We start from the raw sequence: 26,950 nt of genomic DNA, 5'->3' as shown, positions 1-26,950 counted from the left end.
ATTTCATGTGTGCACAACCCCAGAGCCTTCAAACCAGGCTCGGCTTAGGCCGTGTTTGTTCCTCCCACCTCTGTACCTTCATGGCTACCTAGTGTGCTAATTGCAACAATCTGCTATGTCCCACAAAGGGTGGGACTGGTCAGAGGTCCCGTTAGAATTTGCTTTAGCACTTAGCAATTTGTCGCTCTGCGTTAGTCATAACCTCTTTGATAAAATAAGAATTTAACATTGTATCCTATAGAATTAGGACGGAACGTAGAGGCACAAAAGAACATTGTGTGGATAAAATTATTTTTCAGCGTTTAACGATGAGTCTGGCAATTAACAGAGACACAGTAAACGTTATCGCTGTCTCCTTACCCCGTGGAGACAGCCTCTGCAAGGGAATTATTTACTGCTGGCTTTCAAAGCAGAAGGTACAGCAACTGTGGGTATTTGCAGATAAAAGAGTACGTATCCGGGAGCTACCAGGCCAGGTCAGGCGAGTAAGCAGAAATCCCAACACAGGCTTCTGCAGGTTCCCTGGGGCGCGCACACCGGCTCCTCCCGCAGGCCCGCCCACCCTGGGCCGCAGAGTTTCTGAGTTTCGCTTTCCTTTGGATATAGGGGAAAACGAAAGCTTGGCGGTGAGGGGGGCGTGGCTGGGCGTGCAGAAGGCTGGGCGGGCAGTGCCAGTGCTGGGCTAGAGGACGCTGTGCCTCGGGACTGCAGACACTCCTGAGCTGCGAGCCTGGTAGGTGGCTTGGCTGCTCTGCTCCGTGGTGTGGAGTCCTCCTCCGGAGCTCCTTGCAGATCACACTCGGTCTTCACTCTTGGCTTGACTCGGTGCTTGAGGCAAGTTTGTGGCTATCTTTCAAAGTGTCCTTCCTCTCCCAGAGCTTTGCTTATATGTCTCTAGAAGGTTAAGAATTTCCTTGGGCTGTGCAAATAGTGGCAGTCTGTATTCTTGGCGTGTATATTCTGGGCCAATGGATTTGCTTCCTAAGCAGATGTATTATTCAGACTGTAGTCGTGATTTATGTTTAATTAAAAAAAAGAGAGAGATTACAAAACTGGCTTGTTAAAAAAAATCAAACAATGCAGACAGATGTGTAGAGATGTTTCTCTTAATTTGCGTCATTTTAATGTACACTTTATCAGAAACATTTTAATGCATATCTTTAATATCATTCTGTGTCTTGCTTCTTCTGTGCCTTTCCAGGCCAGTATCTTAACAGATTTGTCATATGAGAAGTGCAGATTTATTTAAATAACACATGGGCATTTAGTTTATGTCCTATTTTTCCTAGTATAGATATTTTATCAACAAGTATCATTTTTATGCCCTGGCGCAAATATGCAATCACACTTGTGAGAAACTCATAAAACTGCAATCAGTGGACTGAGAAACTGGAGAAATTTTTGTCAAATCTCATAAATCAGGGTGTTTTAGACCTGTTCCCTGGCTTGCTTTTCATCTTCTGTGAAAAAAGCTAAATATATCTTTGAGCATAAAACAAAAAACAAAACAAAACCACCCCTGGACGTCCAAGTTCATGGTGTTTCAAAGTTACAACTTAATTTCATACTTAATATTTAGGTAGTTTATACTTTGACATTGGCTCAGCTCAAAAAGTGAGGCAAATACTTCAGAACATTTTAGAATGTTTCCTGTGAAGTGTTTTTTTGTGTGCTTGAATACACCTCCTGTGTTGGTGAGAACACTCTGGGCAGGGCGGTACAGGGGTGAGGTGTACGTCTCCCTCCTGACTCACTACGCACTAGCAGAAGACTTCAAAAGGAGCCTTTTGCTTGTTTTCGTTCCTTCTTTCTTTGTTTCTTTCTTTCCTTTTTCCCTCCCTCCCTCCCTCTCTCCTTCCCTCTCTCCCTCCCTCCTTTGTATTTTTCCTTTTTCCCTCTGGAAAACTGTGCTTCATGGTCTTGGCACTTTTACGCAATATTATGTTCATCAGGGAGAAAGTCACGTTGTCTCCTTATTGAGTGTATCATGTGATTGGGCTGTGGCTAGAGCCCCAGAGCCCCAGTGGGTACTGGAAAGGTGTATCGGCATCTCCAGGCTGAGACTCCGTCTAAGGTTAGGCTAAGAAGAAAACCAGTTTGCATCATCCCACACGGGCCAGAGGAGCCCCAAGTACTCTGTTAGTTTGGGTTTCCTCTGGAGGGATCTGACTTTTCCATTATATTCCCATTGTTCATAAACTTTTAGCACATTATCAAGAATGAGGTCTAAGCCCAGTGCAGGGGTTCGTACCTTTAGAAGTACCAGAGATTTTAGCCCTAGAGAGGCTGAGTTTGGCGGGGGGGGGGGTCATCTAGAATTTGGATGTGGTGGCTCAGCTCACACTTGTAATCAAAGCTCTGGAGGGGCTGAGGCGGGAGGAGTTTTCCTGAGAATCTGAGGTCAGGCTAAGCTACGGCGCGAGACCCTATCTATAACAACTGTGCACAAAAGTTCGAGGTCCGTGGACTACATTGCTAGGGCTTGTCTCAGAAGTTTTGAAGACCAGGCCACTTAGATATTGCTGATAACTCGAATTTTATAGGGCATTTATATCTGGGAACTGTTCTCCCCTGACCCCCCAATGTGAGCGAACATCTAGGGAGGGGCCCACCGGGCAGGATTCCAGTATCCTGCCACTGGCTGGCTAGCTCTTTCTCTCAAGACCTCTGCTGATTTTGTGGCCTAAGGCGGTTCTTTCCACCATCCCCCCCCCCCCCCATTTGAAGGATGCAAGCTGGAGCTAGGCTTCTGCTTTGGAGCTAGTGTACTTTGAGTCAGCGGGTGAGTTTGGGACTGCACTGGCAGCAGTGTCTACGCCTGGTCCAGCCTCATCCCGTCTGCCCACTTGCCACTTTCCTTAGTCCCATACGGTGTACATCCCCATTTCCTTCCTCATGATGCTCTGCTAGCTGCCTGCCCTCCCCATCTCCGTCAAACTAAGCTTTGTAGACGTGCCCCTTGGCTCTACTAATCCACACCTGAGCTGTATGCGTGCTCTGCCCAGTGAGAGGGCTGCCTCCCTTGAGCCTAAACTAGAGTCTGCTTCTGTCCAGCAGTCCATTAATTAGCCTTAACTCTGGGCTCCAGATAATGAAAATAAACCTCACATATTTGCCCTGCTACTAAAGCAGACTGACTCCATGCAACAATAGACTTTCCTTCAGCCTCATGCCCTTGCCTCCCCGAAAAATAGTTATTTAAACTTGATTTTTTACTTTCTATTTAGACAATTTTTTAACCATACACTCATATTGACAATTTTTCACTGACACTAAGTTTGAATCTATAGTAAGAAATCAAATAATGTTTTCTGAATTTTTCTGGTGTTTGTGGTAGATGTATGTGACTGTGTGTGTGTCTGTCTGTCTATGTGGATGTAGGCATGAAGGTCAGAGATCACATTTGGTGTAGTTCCTCAGTAGCTAGCTACCTTGTTATTTGAGACAGCCTCTCTTATCCTGGAGAATACAGATGTGCACATCTGGCATTTTTTTATGGTTCTGGGGGATCAAACTCAGGTCCTTCATGCTTACCAAGCAAGAACTTTACAGACCGAGCCATCTCCCCAGTCCTGAGATTGAATGTTTTGAGCAGGCATTTTATATTTAAAACATTTATTTACTTTTGATTTATGTGTCTCAGGGTGTGCTGTGTGTGTATGTGTGTGTGTGTGTGTGTGTGTGTGTGTGTGTGTGTGTGTGTGTGTGTATACACCGCACAGAACAGGGTACCAGAGCCCCTAGATCCCGGGTTCTCTGCAAGAGCAGCAAGTGCTTTTAAAGCTGGGTCATCTCTCTAGCTCCCTTGAGTAAATATTTTGCTTTTAAGATTCAGTCTGTTGTGACGAGCTGTAACCTATCTGCCTCCACTGGTGAATGAGCGACCCTTGGTCGGCTTTAACTTGCCTCCACAGTTTCCTTACAGGGTTTAGATGCAGTTCAGTGTAGACCATTTGCCTAGCATTCGAGAGGGCCTAAATTCATCTCCACCACTGTAAACAAACTAGCTAAATATGAGAGAGAGAGAGAGAGAGAGAGGGAGAGAGAGAAGGGAGGGAGGGAGGGAAGGGGGAAGAATTATCACTAACAACAACAACAACAACAAAACCCAAAATCCAAACTCAATCAACAAAACAGTAAAGGAGAGAGAGACAGAGAGTTCTCTTGAAAAGCTGGCATTGGCTTTCGGTTTAAAGGATGATAACTATCTTTTTCCTCAGTTGATTGGGCCTTTTCATCTTCCTCTTATAGTAACATATATGAATCCTACTTAGGAGGTTGGCGTGGGATAGCAGGGTAAGCATTTGCTGCCAAGCCTGACAACCTGCGTTTGATTCCTAGGGCCTATGGGGAAGGAGACGGCTGAACCTACCAGGTTGCCCTCTGACCTCCATTTGTGAGCCATGACATGTATACACACACACACACACACACACACACACACACACACACACACTCGATAAATAAATAACAACGAACTCTTTTGATCTTTAAAAATCATGTTTAGGTCCAGTGAGATGGCTCAACTTGTACTGCACAAGCCTGGGACCCTGGGTTCAAATCTCCAGACAGAATCCACTCAGTTGAGTTGTCTTCTGGTTTCTGCATATCCTTGTGTGTGGGCACACGCACATTACTAAAACTGAAAGAGAAAAAAAAAAACCCTATTTACCCATAGCTTCTCCAACACTCAGTAAAAGTGTTAAATATATATTTTATTTTTAATTGACACATAGGAATCTTACCAATTCCTCCTGTGTGTGGTGGCATTACTGCCTGCAGTTCTGGTACTCAGGAGGCTGGAGGGAGATATTGAGTTTGAGACAAGTCTTGGTTACAGAGTAACATCTTTGCTCAGTACCCCCCCTCCCCCCACCAAAACCCCTGGATTTTTATAATAGAAGCCATAATGAATCGCCTCTCAATTCAGGACATTTGTAGTGTGTGGTGATCGAATTCTGTCAGAATTACTGACTGTTCCCAAAAGGACACTGTAAAATGATATCATATCCTGGTCTCAGTTTGGGTTGCCGTGACTGGTAGCTGACTAATTGGTAACTTTCTTGACTGTATGTCCTTCCATTTTCAGTTTGGAGTTACTTATGCAAATTTACTTATGCAAACCTTCTTAAGATGCCCAGCAAGACTTACCCATATCCCCTTTCCTCAGAAACCAAGCTTTTGCACAACACCCATATTACCTTACTCTTTGGATCAAGATTCAGTAAGGTTTCAATAAGTCTCATTCTGTAGCCCAGGCTGGCCCCAAACTTATTATTCATTTTCCTCAGCCTCACAAGTGCTGGTATGACTGGTGTTTCGCAACATGCCTGGCTTAATACCCTTAACACACACACACACACACACACACACACACACACACACCCTTCTATCCTTTTCTCTTTAGTAAACGAAACAATTTGATTTGTTCCATGAAATACACCCTTAAAAACACAGCCAGTCTTAGGTTACTTATTTAGCCAATTGTGCTCTGACTGGCTTCTTACACTCCACTGGCCAGACTGTAAACTGGTACAACACATGTTTTAAGAATGTTACATTTCGATGCTGGAGAGGTGGCCTAGGATTCAAGAGCGCATTCTGACTGCTCTTTCAGAGGACCTGAGGTTTTGATTTGGGCAGCTAGCAATAGCCTACAGTTGGAGTGCCAGCGGATTCTGGCGCCCTCTTCTGGTCTCCAACAGTACCTGCATTCACCAGTACAAATCTACACACAGAATTTATACACTAGGTAAAATGCTGGCTGTGTGAGAGTGGAGACTGGAGTTGGGATTCCCACACCTGTGTAGATGCTAGGTGGGCATGGTCATCTCCATGAAATTCTAGTGCTCAAAAAGTGGGGGACAGGGAATCCCTGGAGAAAACTGGCTAGCTAGACCAGACTATACTGGTCAGCCCTGGTTTCACCTGAGAGACCCTGCCTCAATAAATAAGATGGAAATCAAGGAAGACTCCCCAATACCAGCCTTTCTCCCAAAATGACTCTAACTCAGAGAGTCCCAGCTTATTAGGGACCCAGAGCCAATGGGCTCTCGGGCCTCTTGTTTCTCTTGCCCACGGGGAAAGAGAAACACAGAGGCACTCGCATGTTGTGTGTGTGCTCTGGCTAAAGAGGAGACACAGAGGACACAGAGCAGTTGTGAGCTCCAGCCTAGACCCGTGGCTCTGCGGGGGCTGAGAGGGAAACTGCAGGCAGAAGTTGAAACCCTTTTAGAAGGAACTGAGGAAATCAAATGGCACACGGCCCCTGAGGATAGCTGGGTGTTTTCCACTTTCGCAGTGTCCCTAGTTCATGCCAGCATGCTTTCCAGCTGGCTGCTGCGTCTGGCAGTGCCTTGCAGCTGATTGAGCACACAAGAGACAGAGAGAGAGGGAGGAGGAGGGAGGGAGGGAGGAGGGAGGGAGGGAGGAGGGAGGGAGGAGGGAGGTAGGGAGAGAGAGGAGTGACAGGAGGGGAACGGGGAAGGGCAGGGGAGGGAGGGAGAGGGGAAGAGATAGAGATAGATAGATAGATAGAGATAGATAGATAGATAGATAGATAGATAGATAGATAGAGAGAGAGAGAGAGAGAGAGAGGCAAGCAGAGCTGGTACAGCAGTTGGGATTTTTGTTCTCAAACACACGTGAAACCTCTGGGGAGCCCAAAGAATTTTGGGGGAGAGTTTGCAGGTGGCCAAGGTCTGTGTTGTTAGGAGGAAGTAAGAATAAAGGTTTGGGGGTTCACAGCAGTACATTTTCTCGTTTGTAATATGATCGTGTGTTTATGAGCCCCTGGTTTGGCTGTAAGGGACTCAGTCGTCTTCTGGGTCTGGGAAAGGATGAGCTGAAAGCATAGACAGTCACCAAAGCCTTCATGAGGACCGCACAAGCTTTCCCAGGAAGAACCTTAGATGTCTGCAGGCATGTGCAGGCATGTTCCAGGGAGTCAAGGATGTGTAGATTAAGAGATTTGCCTAAGAGCAGTCTCTACCCAGTGGAGTGGACCTCTTTTCCGGTCATTAAGAATTGAGAGTGAGGGGTGAGGAGACCATTGGCATTTTGTGGAGACAATTTGCTGAGACAGAGAACCCAAGAGGAAGAAGAGGCCAGTGTTGAAACCCATCCATCCGTGCTGAGGAAGGATGATGAAAGGGTGGGAAAAGAGTTGGAAGGCTCGGCTCACTGGTAATTCCCGTTATAGGGCTGTCTAAATCAGTCTTCCTCTAGCAGTGAGACCATGACCACATGGTCCCCCATCTTACTGACATCTATTGCTTTGTGTTTTCACAGAGCGTCCTCTGTCTCCGGCTTGTGTAGACCCTTCCCGGAAGTGAAGTTGTGGAACCCTGACCTCTAGTCCTGCCAGTCCCAACCTTGGGTTTGGGTGTGATCACTAATGGGCAAGGGGTTTGGGATCCTGAGGAAAACCTGCCAGTCGGTTGTGGCTGAGACTCAGCAGTACCCAGCACTGGAGGAAGAGAAGAACATGAAGAGGAAGAGAGTGCTGTCTAGAGAACTCTGCAGTGCCTGGGATCGTCCTCATGGTCATTAGAGCCCCCACCCTTTCTTGTCACTATATAGAAATGCCCTGTCCTCATGGTCATTAGAGCCCCCACCCTTTCTTGTCGCTATATAGAAATGCCCTGTCCTCATGGTCATTAGAGCCCCCCACCCTTTCTTGTCGCTATATAGAAATGCCCTGTCCTCATGGTCATTAGAGCCCCCACCCTTTCTTGTCACTATATAGAAATGCCCTGTGCACTCTCTGGTTTGGAAGCGGCACACTCCGCATTAGCTTCATTCTTGTGACTTCCGTCTGCTTAAAGAAGGTGCTGAAATCTGTGGCCTCTGAAACTATTTGCACCATTTGCTTTGACGGGTCTCAGTAGCTCTTTGTCTGGGGCACTGACTCTCCTGGTCTTCAGCCTGTCACCTTCGGCGGTCAGCTGAGCCTGTGGGTGGGGTGGGAAGGGAGGGTGGCTGCTGATGTGGCACATAAATGTTATTTTTGGTTTTCCCATGTCCTTGTAAAATGTATCCTCCTCTTGATGTAGGCTTAGGGCTGGTGGGTCCTCCCCACAACTGCCTTTATTGTCCTTCCTTCATTTCCTTCCTTCATTTTCTTCCTTAATTTCCTTCCTTCCTTTCTTCCTCCTCCCACCTCCTTATTTCTTCTAAAATATTTTTTCAAGGCAGGGTTTCTTTGTATAGCTCTGTCTGTCCTGGAACCCCGTCTGTAGATCAGGCTATTCAGAGGTCCTCGGCGTCTGCCTCCCATGTGCCGGGATTGAAGGCCTGTGCTGGTGGTGTCCTCTGTCTCTGGAGAGGCCTGAGGGACTCCTGGAGCCCACTGTAGACCAGATGGACACTGTGCTTGTCTCTGAGCCACACTGACCCCCATTTTGACTCAGGAAGCAATAGCTCCCCCACCCGCGGTCCTGCTCTTTCTTTGCCTTTTCTTCTAACAACTGCCCTGCTGCTCACTGTCAGCGCTCCATGTCACCTTCTCTGGCGCATTAGTAACGCTTGTCGGCCATCTAACTTTTTAAAGCTCCATCGTTCTCTTCCAGACTGTGTGCCAGCTCCCCGGTGAGGTCTTTACGTCCGTGAGGGTATTTCTCAAGATTTCCTTAGTAGACCCCAGAAAGACATGTAGGCTTCGTTCAGTGTTGTGTCTTGCCGTCAGCGGTTCTCCCCTCTTTGCTTTGTAGGTCTGGTTGGTTTACACAACGTCGGCCAGACGTGCTGCCTCAACTCCTTGATCCAGGTGTTCATGATGAACGTGGACTTCAGAATGATACTGAAGAGGTACGACTGGGGTTCTGTCTGATAATGCGCATAGAACGTTGGTTCGTCCCCAGTGACCTTGACTTTTACAAGTCTCCTTTCCAGAGATGCCCAGGAAGAGATCTCTTCTTGTGTATTTTGTACGGCAGGTTAACCTCATTTATAGTTTAAAAACACGCACATGCTGGTCCCCCACCTCCATTCGGTTTCAGGTAGTGTGAGCCATTAGTGCTCCTCGTAGCATATCTTTTGAAAGTTATTATTTTATTGTTTTATGTATGTAGGTAGTAGGTATTTCGCCTGCATGCAAGTCCCTGGAAGCCAGAGGAGGGAGTTGGATCCCATGGGACTGTGCGCCACCATGTAAGGGTCCTGTGGAAGAGCAGCCAACTAACATTTTTAATTGAGCCATCTCTCTAGCCCCTACACACAGTGCCTTGAATCCCAACACTTGGGGGGCAAAGGCAGGCAGATGTCTGTGAATGTAAGGCCAGCCTGGCCTATAGTGAATTCCAAGACAGCTGGGGCTACACAATGAAACCCTGTCTTGAAAAACCAGAAAGAAAGGAAGAAAAGGGGGGGGGGGGGAAGGGGAGGTGAAGGGAGGAAGGAAGGAAGAGAGGAAGGAAGGAGAGAAATAAAGACTCCTTGGATACCATGGGTGACAGTCACTGGTCTGGAGTTGGGACCAGGCTAACCTCAGAGAGAGTCAGTGGTCTCATGTGAGTGAACAGATGCAGACATTTTTATCAGTGATTCTATTTGGCTCCATGCTTTCTCCTTTTACTGCTTCCACAAAGCAAGTGAGAGTTGCCTGTAGGCAAATGAACCACTGGCAAAACACTGCCGTCAGCCATATTGCCCTTTCTTTCTGGGACCTAATCGAGTATTTGCTTTATGAAGACCTCGGGGTGGACACTTACCTACTCACTCTAGTGTGGGCCCAGAACATGGTCCTGCTGTCCTTCCTTAATGTGATGGTTGAGCCTAGTTGGGGACTGCGCCGATCTCCCTCTTAGTAAGGTATTCTGCACACTGTAGTCTCTAAGTCACTTGAGTACATAAACCTACCCATCTCCATCATCCCAACATCACCCAGAGAAGGGCAAGGACACAGAGAGCCTTCTTTAAGTGGTTCCAGTGTGCTCCTGACCCAGAGAGTGATGGTTTGAGCTGCCTGGCTGTTCTTCCTTGGCAGGATAACAGTCCCACGAGGAGCAGAAGAACAGAAGAGAAGTGTCCCCTTCCAGCTGCTTTTGCTGCTGGAAAAGATGCAGGACAGCCGGCAGAAAGCAGTACTGCCCACAGAGCTCGTCCAGTGCCTCCAGAAGTACAACGTGCCCAGTAAGAGCCCGCGCAGCTGCTCAGCTCTCACCTGCCGCTGATACAGTGTCAGGAGGGGAGGGAACCCTAGGGAAAGAGCCAGGGAGAGGGATTGACGGGCAGTGAATGAACATCACAGGTTTTGAAATACACATCTCTTTACTTTTGGAAAAAAAATGAAGTTTAACATGAATTTCTTTTTATGACTGTCACCAGCTTACTGCTTTGAAGTGGCTTTAAAAGTGACTAGCACAGCACCCAGCTATTTTCAGGGGGGTAGTGTGTGGAGGTGCATACGTTCATGCAATGTCTTTATCAGGGTAATTAGCACATATTTCCCCTTAAACACTCATTAAACACTGTTGCCTATAGCCAAGTGTACCTCTGCCAGAACACACCCGTCAATCCTCCGAACTGTCCTTTGTCCTGGTTAGCTTTTAACTGTCAACTTGACAAGGCCAATCATCACCTGAGATGGGGATTGCCCAGATTAGACTGGTGTGTAGGTGTGTCTGGGGGTGGGGTGATTGTCTTGATTGGTGATTGATGTAGGAGGCTCTGCTCACTGTGGCCAACACATATCACTGGACTGGTGGTCCCAGGCTGTATAAGAGAGATGTTTGAGTGGGAGCTAAAGAGCAAGCAGGTGGCAGCATCTCTCCATGGCTCCCCTTTCAATTTCTTGCTTGAGCTCCTGCCTCCACTTCAGTGATAGGCTGTGACCTACAAAAGTAAGCCAGACAAACGCTGCCGTCCCCTAAGCCTTTTATGTCACAGTTTTATCACAGGATGGAACTAGAATGTCTTCTTCTGAAGACCTAACTCAGTAGCCTCAACCGTGGCCTCTTCTCTTCCTTATAAAATACATGTAATATTTTATATTGATAAATAATAAATAATAAAATAAATACAAATAAAACACAATAAATCAAACGAATACATGCAGCAGAATGCCAGAGCCTTCCCCTCATGTTTTCATTTGAAATGTTCTGTAAATGTCTGTTGAATCTACTTGACCGGTAGAGTTGTTTACCTCATTGTTGGTTTCAAAAAGATTTGACATTGTGTTTATTACTGTTATACTTGTTTGTGCTATGCGTGGGTGAATGGAGCATGTGTAAGCACAGCATGTGTCTAGAGGGCAGAGGAGAGCTTTTTGGGACCCTTTCCTATGGGTTCTAGGTGTCACACTCAGGCTTTGGGGTCTGAGCCGCAAGTGATTTCCATGATAAGCCAGGCATCTCACTAGCACAGATGATTCTCCATTGTTGAAAGTAGGGGTGATGAGGCACCCAAGTGCTACTCTTCTGGAATCTGTCTCTGTGTTTAGACCTAAGAGTATTTATTTACCTTATATAACTGGGGGCTTCACTTTGGGGAGCATGCACCTTTACAACTGTTGAACTTTCTGCTAAGTTGATTGCATTCTTCTTACGTGTTGACCTTCTGTGTCTCCTTCAGCAGCATTTAAGTTTTCTTTTACTTTGCTAGTCTGCTGCCTGCCTTTGTTTCCCTTTCTTGTCAGACCCTCTTAGCCTGTGCCTTTCATTCTGTGTGCCTTTCCTGGTAAAGTGCTTCTTCTTGCAGGCTTCGCATCACTGACTTTTGTTTTTTGGATAATTCAACGGGGAATTTAACCGGTTTACGTTAAATATCACCACCGATAGCTGGGGCATGCGCTTTCTTTAAAAGGACATAAAATGTCTGTGTTTTTAAAAATAATTCTTATCCCCCCTTTCCTTCCCTCCCTCTCCATCTTCCTCATCTCTTCCTCTTCTTCTTTTCTTCACTTCAAGCTCACTATGCCGTTAAGTCGACTTGGTTCTGGTCCTCTAGCCTCTGCCTCCTGTTTCCTAGATTAGAGGCATGTGCCCCCATACCCGGTATCTTTTCTTTTCTCTTGTTCGTCTTTGTAAAGAGGTGTCTTTCTTTTCCTTTGTGTACAAAGGTACACTGTCTTGCTCTTTAAAACAATTTATTTATTTAATGTACACGGCCACTCTCTTCCCATACACCGGAGAGGGCACCATCACAGGTGGTTGTGAGCTACCATGTTGTGACCTCTGGAAGAGAAAAGTCAGTGCTCTTAATCGCTGAGCCATCTCTCCAGCTCCTGTCTTGTACTTTTATAAGCATTTCTCATGAGACCAATCTGATGAAGAATTCCTCAGGTTTTTGGTTTTCTTTGAAAACCTTTATTTTTCTTCATTTCTGAGAAATAGTTTTGCTGGGTATAGTATCTGTGGTTGGTGTTTTGTTGTTGTTGTTGTTGCTGCTGCTGCTAGTTCAGGACTTTATATATCTCATCCCACTCTTGCCTTAAAGAACATTGTTCCTAACTAAATCTGTTGACGGCTTTTGAGCTTCCTGGACTTGGATGTCTATAATGGCAATGATTTGGAAAGTTGTTATTGATTAATTCAGCAGGTTATCTGCGCCCTTTCTTTCCCATATTCTCTTATAGTACCTGTACTGTGAATGTTTTCTTAGTTAATTGTGTGCAGTATGTCCCATAAACTTTGCTTTTAGTTTTTCTTAATTTCTTTATTCTTCATTTTTCTGATTTGGTTATTTCAAAAGACATATTTTCATGTTTAGAAATTTTTTTTCTGCCTGATCAATACTGTTGAGGGTCTCTACATTTTTCTTAATATATTAGATTCATTAGTGTCATAATTTATCTTTATTATCTCTATGTGTGCTGAATTTCTCACTCATATAATGACTTCTCTAACTTAATTGATGTTTTAATTCTCTAGTTTCCCATTAAATTTCCTTGTAATCATTTGTTTGAATTCTCTGTTAATACCATACATTAGTTTTCTTTCCTTCAGGGACCATTGCTAGAAAGTTATTGTGGTCCTTTGAAGACACTAGGGTGCATAGTTTTCATGATTCTTAAAAAGATTCTGATTTTGAACTATTATTTTTTTTAATGATTATGGGTATTTTGCCTGCATGTATTTTTGTGTACCAAGTATATGGTACTCTTGGAGGCAGAAGAGGTTGCTGGACTTGCTATGACTAGAGTTAGATGAATGTTTGATGTCATGTGAGTGCTGGGAATTGAACCTAGGTCCTCTAGAAGAGCAGCCAATGTCTCTGCTGGTATTTGAGCATATATATGGAGAGTAGAGGACAGCTTTTGGGGGTTCCCTCCAGGCACAACAAGCTCCGGAGTTTAGATTCAGGTTCCCCGGGCTTGCTCAGAAAGTGCCTCTACTCTCTGAACTATCTTGTCAGCCCTCTGTTTGTATTTTAGGAGCATTTAATTGTGTTTATGAAGAAACAGAATCCAAGAAGCGTTGTGACCTTCTCACCTGTACTCTCAGTTTTCTTAAGCCTCCCACAGTGGGTTCTACATCCCAGGACCTTTTACTCTTGTTTGGATTATGATCAGTTGGAACCTGTCCTCCATTAGAATATAGGTTCTCAGGGACATGCATTTTCCTTGCTACACGTGGTTCTTCCCAACGGTGAACTACACAGCGGGATAGACAAGTATCCTTGCGCTTTGTAGATGGCCTCTGGGGGCCCCAATGAGGTTAAAGTTAACCATTGCAGATGGTGGCCATCTGACTTCCATTTCTATTATCGTGATAAAATATTCTAAAGAAAAGCGACTTAGGGGGAGAAAAGGCTTGTTTTAGCCCACAAATCCAGGGTAGTTTGTCATAGCGGGGACGTTGGAATGGCCGGCAGAAACTTGAAACAGCTGGGCAGATTACAGCGGTGGTCAAGCTCAGAGAAAAGCAGTGCAGACATGCTTCTCACACTCAGCTTACTCTCTATATTTACATGGCCCAGGACCCAAACCCAAGAGCAGCGCAGCCCACAGTGAGCTGGGTCTTCCCATAGCAATTAAAACAGCCAGGACAACCCCTGCAGCAAATATGTCTACAGACCAACACATCTGAGACAGTCCCTGACTGAGACCCTCTTCCCTGGTGGTTTTTGATTGTGTCAACTTGACAGTTAAAGCTGACATCCCGGAAGCTACAGAGTTGGCTCATCAGTTAAGAGCACTTGCACTTGTTGCTCTTGCTGAGGACCCAGATGTCACTCCCCTCACCCACGCGGTGGTTCTGATCCAGTTCCAAAGGATCTTAAGCCCTCTTATGACCTCCAAGGGCACTAGACAGGCACCAAGTACACATACATGCATATATATGGGCAGATGTCCTACATGTATAAAACCAATAAACAAATCTAACAAGACAAGACAAAACTGACCATCACGGCACCTTAATCCAATTTTCCTGACATCAGTATTAGCTCTGCGTCAGGAAGCCTCTTGCACACAATTCCCTGGCTTATTGAAACCATCTGACAGACTTTTTTGAGTTGTCTGACAGACTGGTTTTGAGTTGGGATTCATTATATAGATGGATTAACATATTCAATTCAATGAATGTGTTCATATTACTCATGGTAGATTTGATGTGCATAAGGCCACAGGAGTCACAGAGATTTTTGCCTCCAGGGAATTTACATTTGAGGGCAGGTCAAAAATAAAACGAGCACAAAGAGTGTGAGGTCTGTGTTGTGTTGTGTATCACGAAGGGAAGGCATTAGTGAAGACATCGCAGCACAGGTTGCCCTTGTGTGAAACTGTCTGCAGCAAGTTTCTAGACTTTTCTGACTTCCCACCTCTTTGGACCAACACCATCGAAGTCACTTGTGTCCGTTCCCGATTTCAGGCCTCCATATATAACAGACAGTCACCCTGCAAAGTTTCTGCTCGTTTTGGCTAGAGTTATCTAACGTGGATTTTGCCCTTTGAAACTTTACTCCGGCACCTTCGGGAAAACCTGGTCAGATTGGCAAGAGGCCCTGCTTTTAGTGACGTGGATAAAAATTACCACCAGGGGGCGGAAGAGTCCAGACGTAGTATCTGCTCAGCAGAGAAATGGGAGAAAAAGAGTTGGGATCTGTCGGTCGGCTGACAGGTGGGAGAAAGTGGTGGCACTATGACATTAGTTCTGAGAGAAACTCTTTAGAAAGAATCGACACCAAGCTTAGTTTTCATTTAGTCTTTCTGAAAATGAGGGACAGTCAGGACAGGACAAAGTGCTGAGTGTTCATGTGGCTGGTGTCCTGGTGGCTCCTTACTAATTGCGCTTCCTCCCCTGGCCAGTGTTTGTCCAGCATGATGCTGCTCACCTCTACCTTACAATCTGGAACCTGACTAAGGACCAGATCACGGACATAGACTTGGTAAGGGCTGGGATCCGGAGAAGTCAGAGGTGTGAGGTGTTGCTGGTGGGACCTGCTCCACTACTGTGTGCACTATTGGGGCGGCGGAATGCGGCAGGGGTTGGCGCCCTCATGTGCCGGATTTCTAGAGTCTCTGTCTAAAAAGCCCCCACGTACCCTGACCTAACGTGACTTCTAGGTCATCTTACCTCCCTGCTTTCTACTCGCAGGCAGAGCGGCTGCAGGATCTGTTCACAATCTGGACAGAGGAGTCCCTCATTTGCCTGGACTGTGCAGCCAGAAGCACCAGGAGGAGCAAGCTCCTCACCCTCTCTCTTCCTCTTTTCGATATGGATGCAAAGCCCCTGAAAACCCTGGTGAGAGACTCATTCTTGTGTATCCCGAGTTGGCCCGGTTCCCCCTCGCCTCCATCACTTCTTACCCTTGGATTTTTGAAAAAGTAACTCCTGGGCCGGCAAGACCGGGCAGCATTTAAAGGTGCTTGTTGCCAAACGTTGTGACCTGAGTTTGATCCCTGGGTCCCACAAGGTGGAAGACGGGAACTAGAGAACCAGTTCCTGTTTTCCACATAGAAGCTTTGGCATGTGTTGCCTCCCTACCATAATCAGTTAAAAAAAAAAAAAAAAAAAAAAAGGTACACGAGTTTTACAAAGTGACCCATGTTTTACCTGTAAACCCTGGGCCAATCTCTCCTTTGACTTGGGCCAGGGTACTTTTTTTTTTCTGTCTCCTTTCTGCTTCCATGTTCTTTCTTTGACAAGTCCCTTCCAGTTTTGTTCCTCCCTCCAGTGGGTACTTTCTGAAATTCTGCCCCGTGGACACATGTGCCCACTGCGGGGTGGGGGGGGTGGCGTGGGGGGTGGGGATTAAAGGGTAGCTTGGGCTTCTGCTACAGTGGGGTGGTGTGGACTGTGTTTGAGATGAGAAACAATGATTGTTACTTTTATCTTGTTCTCCTGGGTGGGACAGGAGGAAGCCTTGAGATGTTTCTTTCAGCCCAAAGAGTTAGCAAGCTCAGACAAGAGCTTCTGTGAGAGCTGTGGGAAGAAGACACCGTGGAAACAGGTACTCCTTAAACCTAGACTCTTCACGGGTGTGGGATTGCCCCGTGGGGTTTCCTGACAAGTCTTTCAGACCTGTAGGGGCATTTCGTAATGGCTGACATAGGGAGTCTGGCTACCTGGGATCCTGGGGTTTCTCATTTGCATGACTTCAGACTTGGCATCTCAGACCTTATCACTGAGAGGAACAGGAAGAACATTTTAGGGACAAGAGATGGTTTGAGGACAGTAGGTAGGGTTTTCCCCCTTAGGGTGGGATGTCTATGGAGATGTGTGGCGGGTGACACCCAGTCACGAATCTTGAAGGTGTCCCGCCCCTCCCTCATGTCAAAGAGCACGAAGCCAGTCTTGACAGGAATCTGAACCTGCCTGTCTCAGGTGCCCAAAGACTTCATCCTTATTCTGATTTTGCCCTTTTCAGGTTCTGAAGCTGACTCATTTGCCTCAAACCTTGACCATCCACCTCATGAGATTCTCTGCCAGGAACTCACGGACGGAGAAGGTCTGCCATTCCGTGTACTTCCCTCAGAGCTTGGATTTCAGTCAGGTTCTGCGGACTGAGGAAGACCTCGGCGATTGCCAGGAAGAGGTGAGGCTTGCCTTCCCTGCCTTATTCACCCCAGCAGACTCTGGGTTCTTCTGACATAACCGTCCACATCAATCAGCTGCTGGACATGCTTACCCATAAGCGTCATAGATGTAAAGAACCAAGTCCATTCCAGAGACTTGGTCCATAACTCAGCAGACTGTGAGGTGACATGAACCAGCGTCATGTGGGCCAAACTCTTCCTGGGTGAGGCTTTCATCCAGGGACCCAGGCTCCTTGTCCACCATATATAGGAAACATATTTATACACAACAGTGGAGAGCCAACTGCGGCTTAGTATGATTCTCAAAGGAGCATACTTCTCTGTTTTTCTTCCTTTTTAGAGATTAAAAAAATAACTTGCATTTACATATTTGTTAGCATGTGAGTGTGTGTGTGTGTGGGGGGGATGAGTCAGAGTCAAAGGACAATGTGTGTGTGGGGGGGAGTCGATTCTCTCCTTCCACTTCCTGGTGTTGTTAAAAGATGACGTCCTGGGTTTTGTTTCGGCACCAATGTTAGGAAAAGGATGAAGAGAGAGTGTGTGTGGTGGGGTATGGCACATGGAGGCGCAGCGAGGCCTGGAGGCAAGGGAGATGCCTCCAGGAGGTCCGTGTTGAAAATTTCTTCCCCCCAAGGGACCAGCCACACAATGGTATAGTACAGAATAGAGTTTATTCAGGTCATGGGCGAGTTAAGAGGGTAGAGGAGGGGTAAGGGCTGGAGAGTAAGAGAGAGAGAGAGAGAGAGAGAGAGAGAGAGAGAGGGAGGAGGGGGTAAGCAGCCCCTTTTATAGTATCAGGTCACTGGGGTGGAACATACCTGGCTGTTGCTAGGTAACTGAGGGGTGGGGTTTACAGAATCTCAACACCTGTGTCCCAAGGATTGAACTCATGTCATCAGTTTTGGAGGCAATCAGACTTTCTTTCTTAGACAATATTTAATGATCAAATCTATATCGTCGGAAGCACTGGTGGGTCATCTTTCCACTGTCTCAGCCAGATTTTGCTTTTAAAGATTCATGAAGTACACATTGGGCTTCATGGAAATGCCCCAGAGAATTGAGAAACGGGATCCGCCATTCGGTACTTCCCATTCGAAGGAACACGTGGAACACTGACAGACGCATAAATAAACACAAAGGTCTGGGCTTTTGGAGATGACTAAAGCTGTCACAGTGACTAGCCAGAGTCTGCTTTGAGGATAATGTCGGAGGAGCCTGTTGTTGGACCAAATTTAATCAGAGGAAAGTTTAATTCAATTGTCCTAATTAATAACTTTTTGGAAGATTCTGAGAAAAAAGGTTATATACACACATACACATACTCACCACACACACACACACACACACACACACACACACACCACACACACACATACACACACACTGCACACCACACCACACACACCACACACACATACACACCACACACATATACACACCACACACATACCACACACACACACACACACACACACACACACACACACACACACACACACACTGTACACCATATCACACACACACATACACACCACACACACACACCACACACACATCACACACACACAGGCACTCAGTGTCTTCCGCCATTTTGTCCACCTGTCCTCTTTTTGGGGTTTTTGGGAAATTGGCAGTGTGTGTGGTATGTGAGCCATGGGTTTGAAGACAGCTATGGTGCAGAGTAAACCCTGCCTTCAACTGAACGAGGGCTGCAGAGTGGCCTGCACTGGACCTACCTTCATGGTAGGAAGGGAGAACTGACCCTCACAGCTACTCCCTGCATGCACACATTATGTAACGTAAGTCATAAATATGTAATAATTAAATGTGACGAGAGTCTAGAGTCATCTTTTAAAAAGACCCGAGGAAACTTACACTTTAACTTTTATCTTTAAAATTTTAATCTTTTCTGCTGGTTGAGATTGGTGGACGATTTTGTGGAATTGGCCTCATTGTCTGCTTTTATGTGTTTCTGGAGATTAAACTCGCTGGGTTTGTGGCAAGTACCTTAACATGCTGAGCCATTCTGCCAGCCTAAATTTAATAAATTTTTATAAGCAAAAGTCATGCTGGGTGTCTCGGCACACACCTTTAATTCCAGCACTCTGGAAGTAGAGGCAGGCAGATCTCTATGCATTCAAGGCCATCGTGATCCATATGGTAAGTTTTAAGATAGTCAGATGTACATAATAGAGAAACTGTATTTCTTTTTTTAAAAATTATTTATTTATTACCTATATGAGTGCACTGTAGCTGTCTTCAGACACACCAGAAGAGGGCATCTGATCTCATTACAGATGCTTGTGAGTTACCCTGTGGTTGCTGGGAATTGAACTCGGAACCTCTGGAAGAGCAGTCAGCATTCTTAACCACTGAGCCATCTCTCTAGCCCGAGAAACTGTATTTCAACAAAACAAAACAAAACAAAACAAAACACTTCCCCAAACATATACTATAAATGGTATGCAATGTGATGTGCTGATATGTGTGAATACCTTGTGGAATAATTAGGTAATATACCTATCACCTGGCAAGCATATCTTTGAGAGTTCTTAAACTATTTTAAACAATTTCCAGTGTGCAACATATTTCTATTTACTATAGTTACTATGCTGGTCACTAGCCCTGGTAATTATCCACCATCTTAGCCCTTTTCTATTCATTTAGTCTATGACTAGCTTTTCTAGGTGGAAAGTTATCTTTTTATTTTTCAGGGAGTCTGAAAGCATGCAGATGTTTTACTTATGACTGTCCATACTTACGTTTACTTGTAGAACAGAGTCACAGAAGGATACGCAGGCAGGGTGTTGCTCAAAGGTCAGCAAAGTCTGCACACACAGTGGGCTGCACAACGGGACTTGTCATGTTTCTTGGAGGCTACCTGTAAAGATTTGTTATTATTATTATTATTGTTGTTGTTGTTGTTTTAATAGTTAAGAACTGCTTTATTGGTGACAGTTAATACACATCAATAAATATTGATCCCCAAAGATGAGCTCAGTCGTTCCTGGTCCATCGAGCACTGAATGAAACTGAACCGTGTGAAGCCTGGGATGATGGCATCAGTTCTGCTTCTTGGGAAAGGCAGCCACACTAACTGATAGATGGCGTAGGCTGTTCCACCAACTGTCAGAGCCATTGTGGCTCTGTAGAGGAGGGCGTCAGATGCCCCGCCTTGCAGATGAACTGGCATCCCATTATCCTCCTGAAACAGCTTTCGTTTCTCTGGAACTTTGTTTTCAAAGTGCCTTCGTGAAGTGGTGCTGATGGCAATCTGGGCAATCTGTTGCCCACCAGCCGCGACTACTGAACACCAACATTTGAAATCCTATTATTATTTTTTAAGATTTGTTTATTTTATTTTTATGTGTGTGAGCATTTTGCTTGCATGTATGTATGTGTGGGTATCATGTGCATGCCTGGTGCCCATAAAGGTCAGAAGAGGATCCCCTGGATTCAGACAGCTGTGAACTACCATATGGGTGCTGGGAACCAAACCTCTAGAAGAACAACCTGTACTCTTAACCACTGAGTCATCTCTGTAGCCCCTGTTTATATTAGTGTGTGCATGTGTGTCTGTGTGTGTGTATATGTATGTGTGTGTATGTGGGTATGTATCTGTGTGTATATGTGTGTATATGTATGTGTGTGTATGTACATGTGTGTATGTGTGTGTATGTGGGTATGTACCTGTGTGTATATGTGTGTGTGTATATATATGTGTGTATATGTACATGTGTGTATGTGTGTGTGTATGTGGGTATGTACCTGTGTGTGTATGTACATGTATGTGTGTGTATGTGGGTATGTACCTGTGTGTGTATGTATGTGTGTGTATGTACATGTGTGTATGTGTGTATGTATGTGTGGTGTATGTATGTACATCTGTTTGCGTTACATATATGTATGTATATGTGTGCACTACATTTATGCAGGTGCTCATGGGGACCAGCAGGATGTCAGTCCCCTAGAACTGGAGTTAAGGATGGTTGTAAACAGTCTGCGTGTCATCTGCAAGGGCAGCAAGTGATCTTACCCTTGGTCCTAGATGCTAACTTTCAGAACAATATATCATAATCTAGCCATTTTCCTGTATATTCTTTTAAAAAACAAATTGTTATATATTTATTTATTACTAATTAATGAATATGGTGGTTTGGATATGCTTGGCCCAAGAAGTAGCACTATTAGGAGGTGTGGCCTTGTTGGAGTGGGTGTGGCCTTTTTTGAGGAAGTGTGTCACTATGAGAGTGAGCTTCGAGAGACCTTCCTCCTAGTTGCCTGGAAGACAGTCTTCACCTGTCTGCCTTTGGATCAAAATGTAGAACTTTCTAAGACAATGATTTTCTTTCTTTAAAAAAAAAAAAAGATTTATTTATTTATTATATGTAAATACACAGTAGCTGTCTTCAGATACACCAGAAGAGGGCATCAGATCTTACTACAGATGGTTGTGAGCCACCATGTGATTGCTGGGATTTGAACTCAGTACCTCTGGAAGAGCAGTCAGTGTTCTTAACCACTGACCCATCTCTTCAGCCCCTATTTCTTTGTTGTTCTTCTCATTCTTTCCAGTTATCTTTAAGGGTCAAGTTACAATAGGTCAGACCCTCATTTTTCATCTCCTCAGAAGATGGAACTTAACAGAAGTTCCTTAGATGGACCTCTCCACCATGCAGTTGTAATTAGCCATTATATAGATTTGTAATTGTAAATATACATTATAATAGGGCATGTCGCAAAGGGGAGAAATTGTAGCCATCGTTTGGGGATGATAGATTCCATTACTATTGCTCATGGCAACCTGTGGGGCCTCCTCACTGCTCAATCCTTCAATCCCATTAACATGGAGAATCCTCATCTGCTTCCCTGTGGTGCTTTTGCTTGATTATCTGGTGCCTCCAGTGGCTGCTCTCCAAGTGTGTGAGGTGCTAGTGACTTACAGGAGAAGTAGGCCGTGGGTTCACACTCTCCTCTTGGTACCTGGAGGTGAACTCTAGTGGCCTACACTGCATGTAGCACTGAGGGGTGCTGGCTGCAGAAATGGCACCTGGGCTCCAGGCCCCAAGCCTGTTTCGCAGAGTGCACACATGGAAATTTAGGAAAGAGCTTTGATGAATGTGGTGAGTAGGCTCAACACGCTTCCTTTATCACACACAAGGAATTGTCTCTTGCTTTGATTCCCTACGGTTTTGATTCAGTTCTAATGGCTGCTTTGATCTGTGGTAGTGACAGTGTTTTCCTGGTGTCTGTCGTAAGGCCACTTTTCTATCTCTGTGATAAAAACATCACAACCAGGGAAACTTATAGGTGAGTTTATTTTGGGCTTATGGTTCCAGAGGTGTAGAGTTCATGATGGCGAAATGGAGGTGGTAGGCGGGAGGTACACCTGGAACAGCAAACAGGAAACAGAGTGCTTGACTTAGAGGAGAATATCTCACTTAAATGACCACGTTCCACTTCCTGGGCCCCACAGGCTCGTCATACGATAATATGAAATGCATTAGTCCAACTTCAAGGGTCCCATAGCCTTCCTCAGTCCCAACACTGCTTAAAAGTCCAGAGTAGAGTCTTTTCAGAGACTGGTAGTCATTTAGTTGTAACTCCCTATAAGAAAACGATACAAATTCCAAACATAAAATGGCACAGAATATACACCGTGATTCCGAAAGTGGAGCAATGAGGCATAGCAAGGCTGAAACCTAAGCAAAGCAAATGCCAAACTTTGTAGCTCCGTGTCCTGTGTCAAAGGGCTCAGATCACTCTGCCCCTCCTACTTTGCTGCTTACAAGATACATCTCTCTCTTGTATGGCTCCATCCCGATGCCAAGGTCTCCTCGGCAGACATCTCACAGCTCTGGCACCTCTAACATCTCGGAGTATCCAACTCAGCTTGGGCATTGCCAAATGGCCTGGCAGGGACTCCTCTGCCAGACACTTGGCCTCAAAGGCTCTCTCTGTCTTTTTGTTTGCTTTTTTTTTAAAAAAAGACTTATTTATTACATGTGATTATACTGTAGCTGTCTTCAGACACATCAGAAAAAAGCACCAGATCCCATTACAGATGGTTGTGAGCCACCATGTGGTTGCTGGGATTTGAACTCAGGACCTCTGGAAGAGCAGTCGGTGCTCTTAACCACTGAGCCATCTCTCCAGCCCCAGAGGCTCTCTTAAACTGCAGAAGATCTCACAGCTCCTTTGCTTGCATCCTTCATGACTCTAAAGCCAATATAACACTGAATTTGGCCACCAACTCACAGTGAAACCAGGGTCCTTCAAGTCTTTCTAGAAAATTCACATTCACTAGGCCTTTCCCTTTCACAAGTTACACACTTAGCTGGGTAGGGTCTTGCCCTGATGGTACTTATGCCACTGCAGATTTGGCCCCTCCCTAATGGTGCGAATCTTAACAATCACAGACTCTCTTGCAGCACATACCTTGGCTGTAACATTAAGCTTGCCAGTGTCTCTTTTTTTTCTAGTTTGTAATTTTGTTTTTCTTTCTGCTCTGTTTGTTCTTTTGTCCTCATAGATCTGCATCAGAGTGATTCCTAATAAATATGGGACAGAGTCAATATTAGGTTGTTTTGAAATCTGTTCTGCCAGAGAAATTAGTCCACAACTATTCATTCAGCCTCGTACAAGTTCTTAGGGTGTGGGCAGAAATCAGCCCTATTGTTTGCCAAAATAGCACACTAATGGGTCTAAAGCCTTGTTGCTAATATTCTTCCCCTCTGAAAAATTTTAAGCTGGGATTCTTGAATAGTTCTTAGCACCGCTGACTTCCAAATTCCTACTAGGATGACCCATTAAGCTCCACTTATGGTATGCAACCACTGTTCTAGTTCCGAAGCCTTCTACATTCCTCCAAAAAAAATCCTACTATGGTCAGGGCTGTCACAGTAATAGCCTATTCTTGTTATACATTTCTAAACTAGTTGGTTTTTCCATTGTTATGATAAGGCACTATGACCAAGGCAACTTATAGAAAAAAAAAGTTGATTTTGGGCATATGGTTTTAGTGGGTTAGAGTCCATAAGGGTGGAGTTGGAGGCCAGTGGCTAGAATAGCAACTGGGAGCTCATATCTTGATCCACAAATAACAAGGAGAAACCACACTAGAAACGATGAAAGTTTTGAAACCTCAAAGCCCAGTGGCATTCCTCCTCCAGCAAAGCCAGACCTTCTAATCCTCTCAAACAGCCACCAACAGGGGACCAAGTCTCCAAATGCCCGGGACTTATAGTAACATCTCATTCAAACCACGTGTCTACCCTGGTTTTCTCCCATTATGTCTGTCTCCGATGGAGCCCTTTTCTCTCATCACTCTGCCCATTTACATGTGCCCACTCCGCCTCACCCTTGAATGTCATCTCATTATTTCTCACGATCTCCATCAGTCACCTCAAACTTACAGCATTTGAATTTTGTCTTCTGTCTCATTTTCCCCATCCCTCCCTCCTTCCCCTCCCGAACTCTCATCTTACTGTTTTTATTCAGAAATCCCAGAGATCAAACTCACTGTCTTCATTTCCAAATACCCCTGCTCTGTCTTTGACGTCATAGTTGTCAGCATAGTCTCACTTTCCCAACCAGAAATCTGGGGTTCGGCGGCTTTCTGCCTCCTATTCCCCTTTGCAATCCAGTAGGTTACAAAGTACTTAATTTGCTCATTGAGGAAGCAGTGCCTGGCCTAGAGTAAGCTAAGAATAAAGAACGAACACAAGAGGGATAGGTTTCGTTGTTCAGGACTGTCAATGAGAGGAGGCATGGTGGTTGAACTGTCTCTGTGTTTTTCTCCCTCCAGTCTGAAATACACTATGAACTCTTTGCCGTGATTGCCCACGTTGGGATGGCTGACTTCGGTCATTACTGTGCCTACATCCGGAATCCTGTGGACGGAAAATGGTTCTGCTTCAATGATTCACATGTTTGTTGGGTGAGAAACGTCATCCACGTTGCTACTTGCCCTAGATTAGTTACCTGTAGTAAATCCTGAGCCTGGGGCTACCTGGGTCCTCAGCTTCTGGCTTATAACTGTACATGCTCAGCTCAGTGCCCAGGTTTCTGGTGCCCTTGGCTCAGTGCTCTGATGCTTCAGACTCTGTGGGACACTTCTCTCAAGCCAGGGCTGTAACTCTTTTGGACTGTCATAACCAAGTTTAAAGACGAGAATGGACTTATCTGGGGTGAAGGAGGGCACATTACAGTCCCACACATTCCAAGGACACTGAACACTCAGTAGGACGCTGACCTTGTCATTATATACTTGCAGGTGACCTGGAAGGATGTCCAGTGTACCTACGGGAATCACAGATATCGCTGGTAAGAGAAGGACCAAGTTCTTGAAATCCGATGAACTCATTCCGAATCCTCAGCCACGAGACATCCTTAAGACCTCAGTGTTTCTTAACATTCCGAAGACTCCCAGACTAACTAGTCAGCTTCATCCATGACTACCTTCCCACTCTGACATGCTCCTCTCAGTACTGAGATTTCAGGAATGCCCATGGATTTGTAACGGAGTCTGAATGTCCCGTCAGTCATTTTCCCCCTAGTTGCAAAGTCCCGCTTCATGTTCTGTTACTCGTGGCCTCTTTCCGTTGTGCACAGCTGTTACAGATTGACCCGGGCAGATCTGTGGGGGCTTATGACATGCTGACTTTGCATCTTGAGCGTGCCTCCCTAAACAGTCTTAATTGCTTACTTATATATGTTCTTTCATGTTTCATGTATACTCTTTGAGGGGGGAAGGACTGCTTCTTTCTTTCTCTCTCTCTCTCTCTCTCTCTCTCTCTCTCTCTCTCTCTCTTTCTTTCTTATGTCTTGCATTTATTAAAACCCAACAAATACCTCTTAAAACCAATTGCTACAGAGGGGATGCTGGAGAGGAAAAAAAAAAGACTGGATGAAGACAGATCAAAGAGTCTTTGTAAAGCTTTCTTGCTCCCCACCCCCTTGTCTGGGAACAATGGCATACACACAGGTGATCAGAGATGGCGCTCAGCTAAGAGTCAGGCTGGTCTACTTGAAAAATAAAGAGGCAGATGCGGTTGTATTTCAAGTCCTCCGCCAACCCTTTTGCCAGCCTTACGTTTCTTTCAAGCATCTTTATTAGATGCCAGCTCTTTGTTTCTGGTTGCTGCCGATGTCTTCCTGATTTACAGCAGGAACTGGCAGACCCTCTCTCTGTAAAGAGCGAGGACATCTTCAGCGCTGTGGCGCACAGCTTCCCCATGGCAGCTCCGTGGCTCTGCCCTCATATGACAGAGAAGGCTGCGCAAATGAACAACTGGCTTAAATCGGCTCTATGGCTGAGTCTGTTTGTAAAAAAAAAAAGTTAGACTTAGTTAAAGCTCAGAATTTTTATCATCTTATTTAGATGCCAATCAATAGCTCCTCGTTCAGGTCACCATTTTGGCCCTCTGAGGGAATGGCTAGGTGGGTCATTGACCCAAGTGTCAGGTGCTTGACCTGGGAGCCAGGAGGTTTACCGATGCACGCTGTACTGCGGTTCTTTGTTTTCTGTGCTGACATGTGCTCTCTGTTTTTCTAGGCGGGAAACTGCCTACCTCTTGGTTTACATGAAGACTGGATCCTGACAGATGTGTTCACACCTTCAGAGAGTGGTGGTCTCTCCTCTCCTGTACCCATGTCTGCTGCATTTCAATTGAATCATAATTTAAAAACCATAATTAAGCCCTATTTATAAACAGGAATTATTATTGCTGTGGTTTGGATGTAGTTTATCTCCTGAGAACTCACACACAGAAGGCTTGGTCTTTAGGTGACAGAACTTTTAAGAGACAGGGCCCATGGGAGGCAATTGGTGGGTTCTCTCTCTTCTGTGCACTAATAGTTCTTTTTCTGTTTCTCTGCTCTGCGGTGATGCATCCAACATGCCAGCGCTAAGCTGGTTGGATCCTTCAGCGTTCAAAATTCTGAGTCAAATAAATGTTGTTATACACACTA

General features: G+C 45.4%; 1 protein-coding gene across 1 annotated transcript; it reads left to right on the top strand.

The window, feature by feature from the left end:
• Positions 1-718: 718 nt before the first annotated feature.
• On the top strand, positions 719-26,950 carry USP18 (ubiquitin specific peptidase 18). Its single transcript, XM_080914582.1, has 11 exons — positions 719-834; positions 7,291-7,544; positions 8,712-8,808; positions 9,986-10,131; positions 15,248-15,327; positions 15,537-15,683; positions 16,297-16,392; positions 16,810-16,977; positions 24,786-24,917; positions 25,254-25,303; positions 26,535-26,950. The coding sequence occupies exons 2-11, from the start codon at positions 7,397-7,399 to the stop codon at positions 26,578-26,580; spliced, it is 1,110 nt and encodes a 369-aa protein (XP_080770708.1). The 5' UTR covers positions 719-834; positions 7,291-7,396; the 3' UTR covers positions 26,581-26,950.

Source organism: Micromys minutus (genome assembly GCF_963924665.1).
Source record: "Micromys minutus genome assembly, chromosome: 3".
NCBI lineage: Eukaryota > Metazoa > Chordata > Mammalia > Rodentia > Muridae > Micromys > Micromys minutus.
This window is presented reverse-complemented; position numbering and strand designations above follow the sequence as displayed.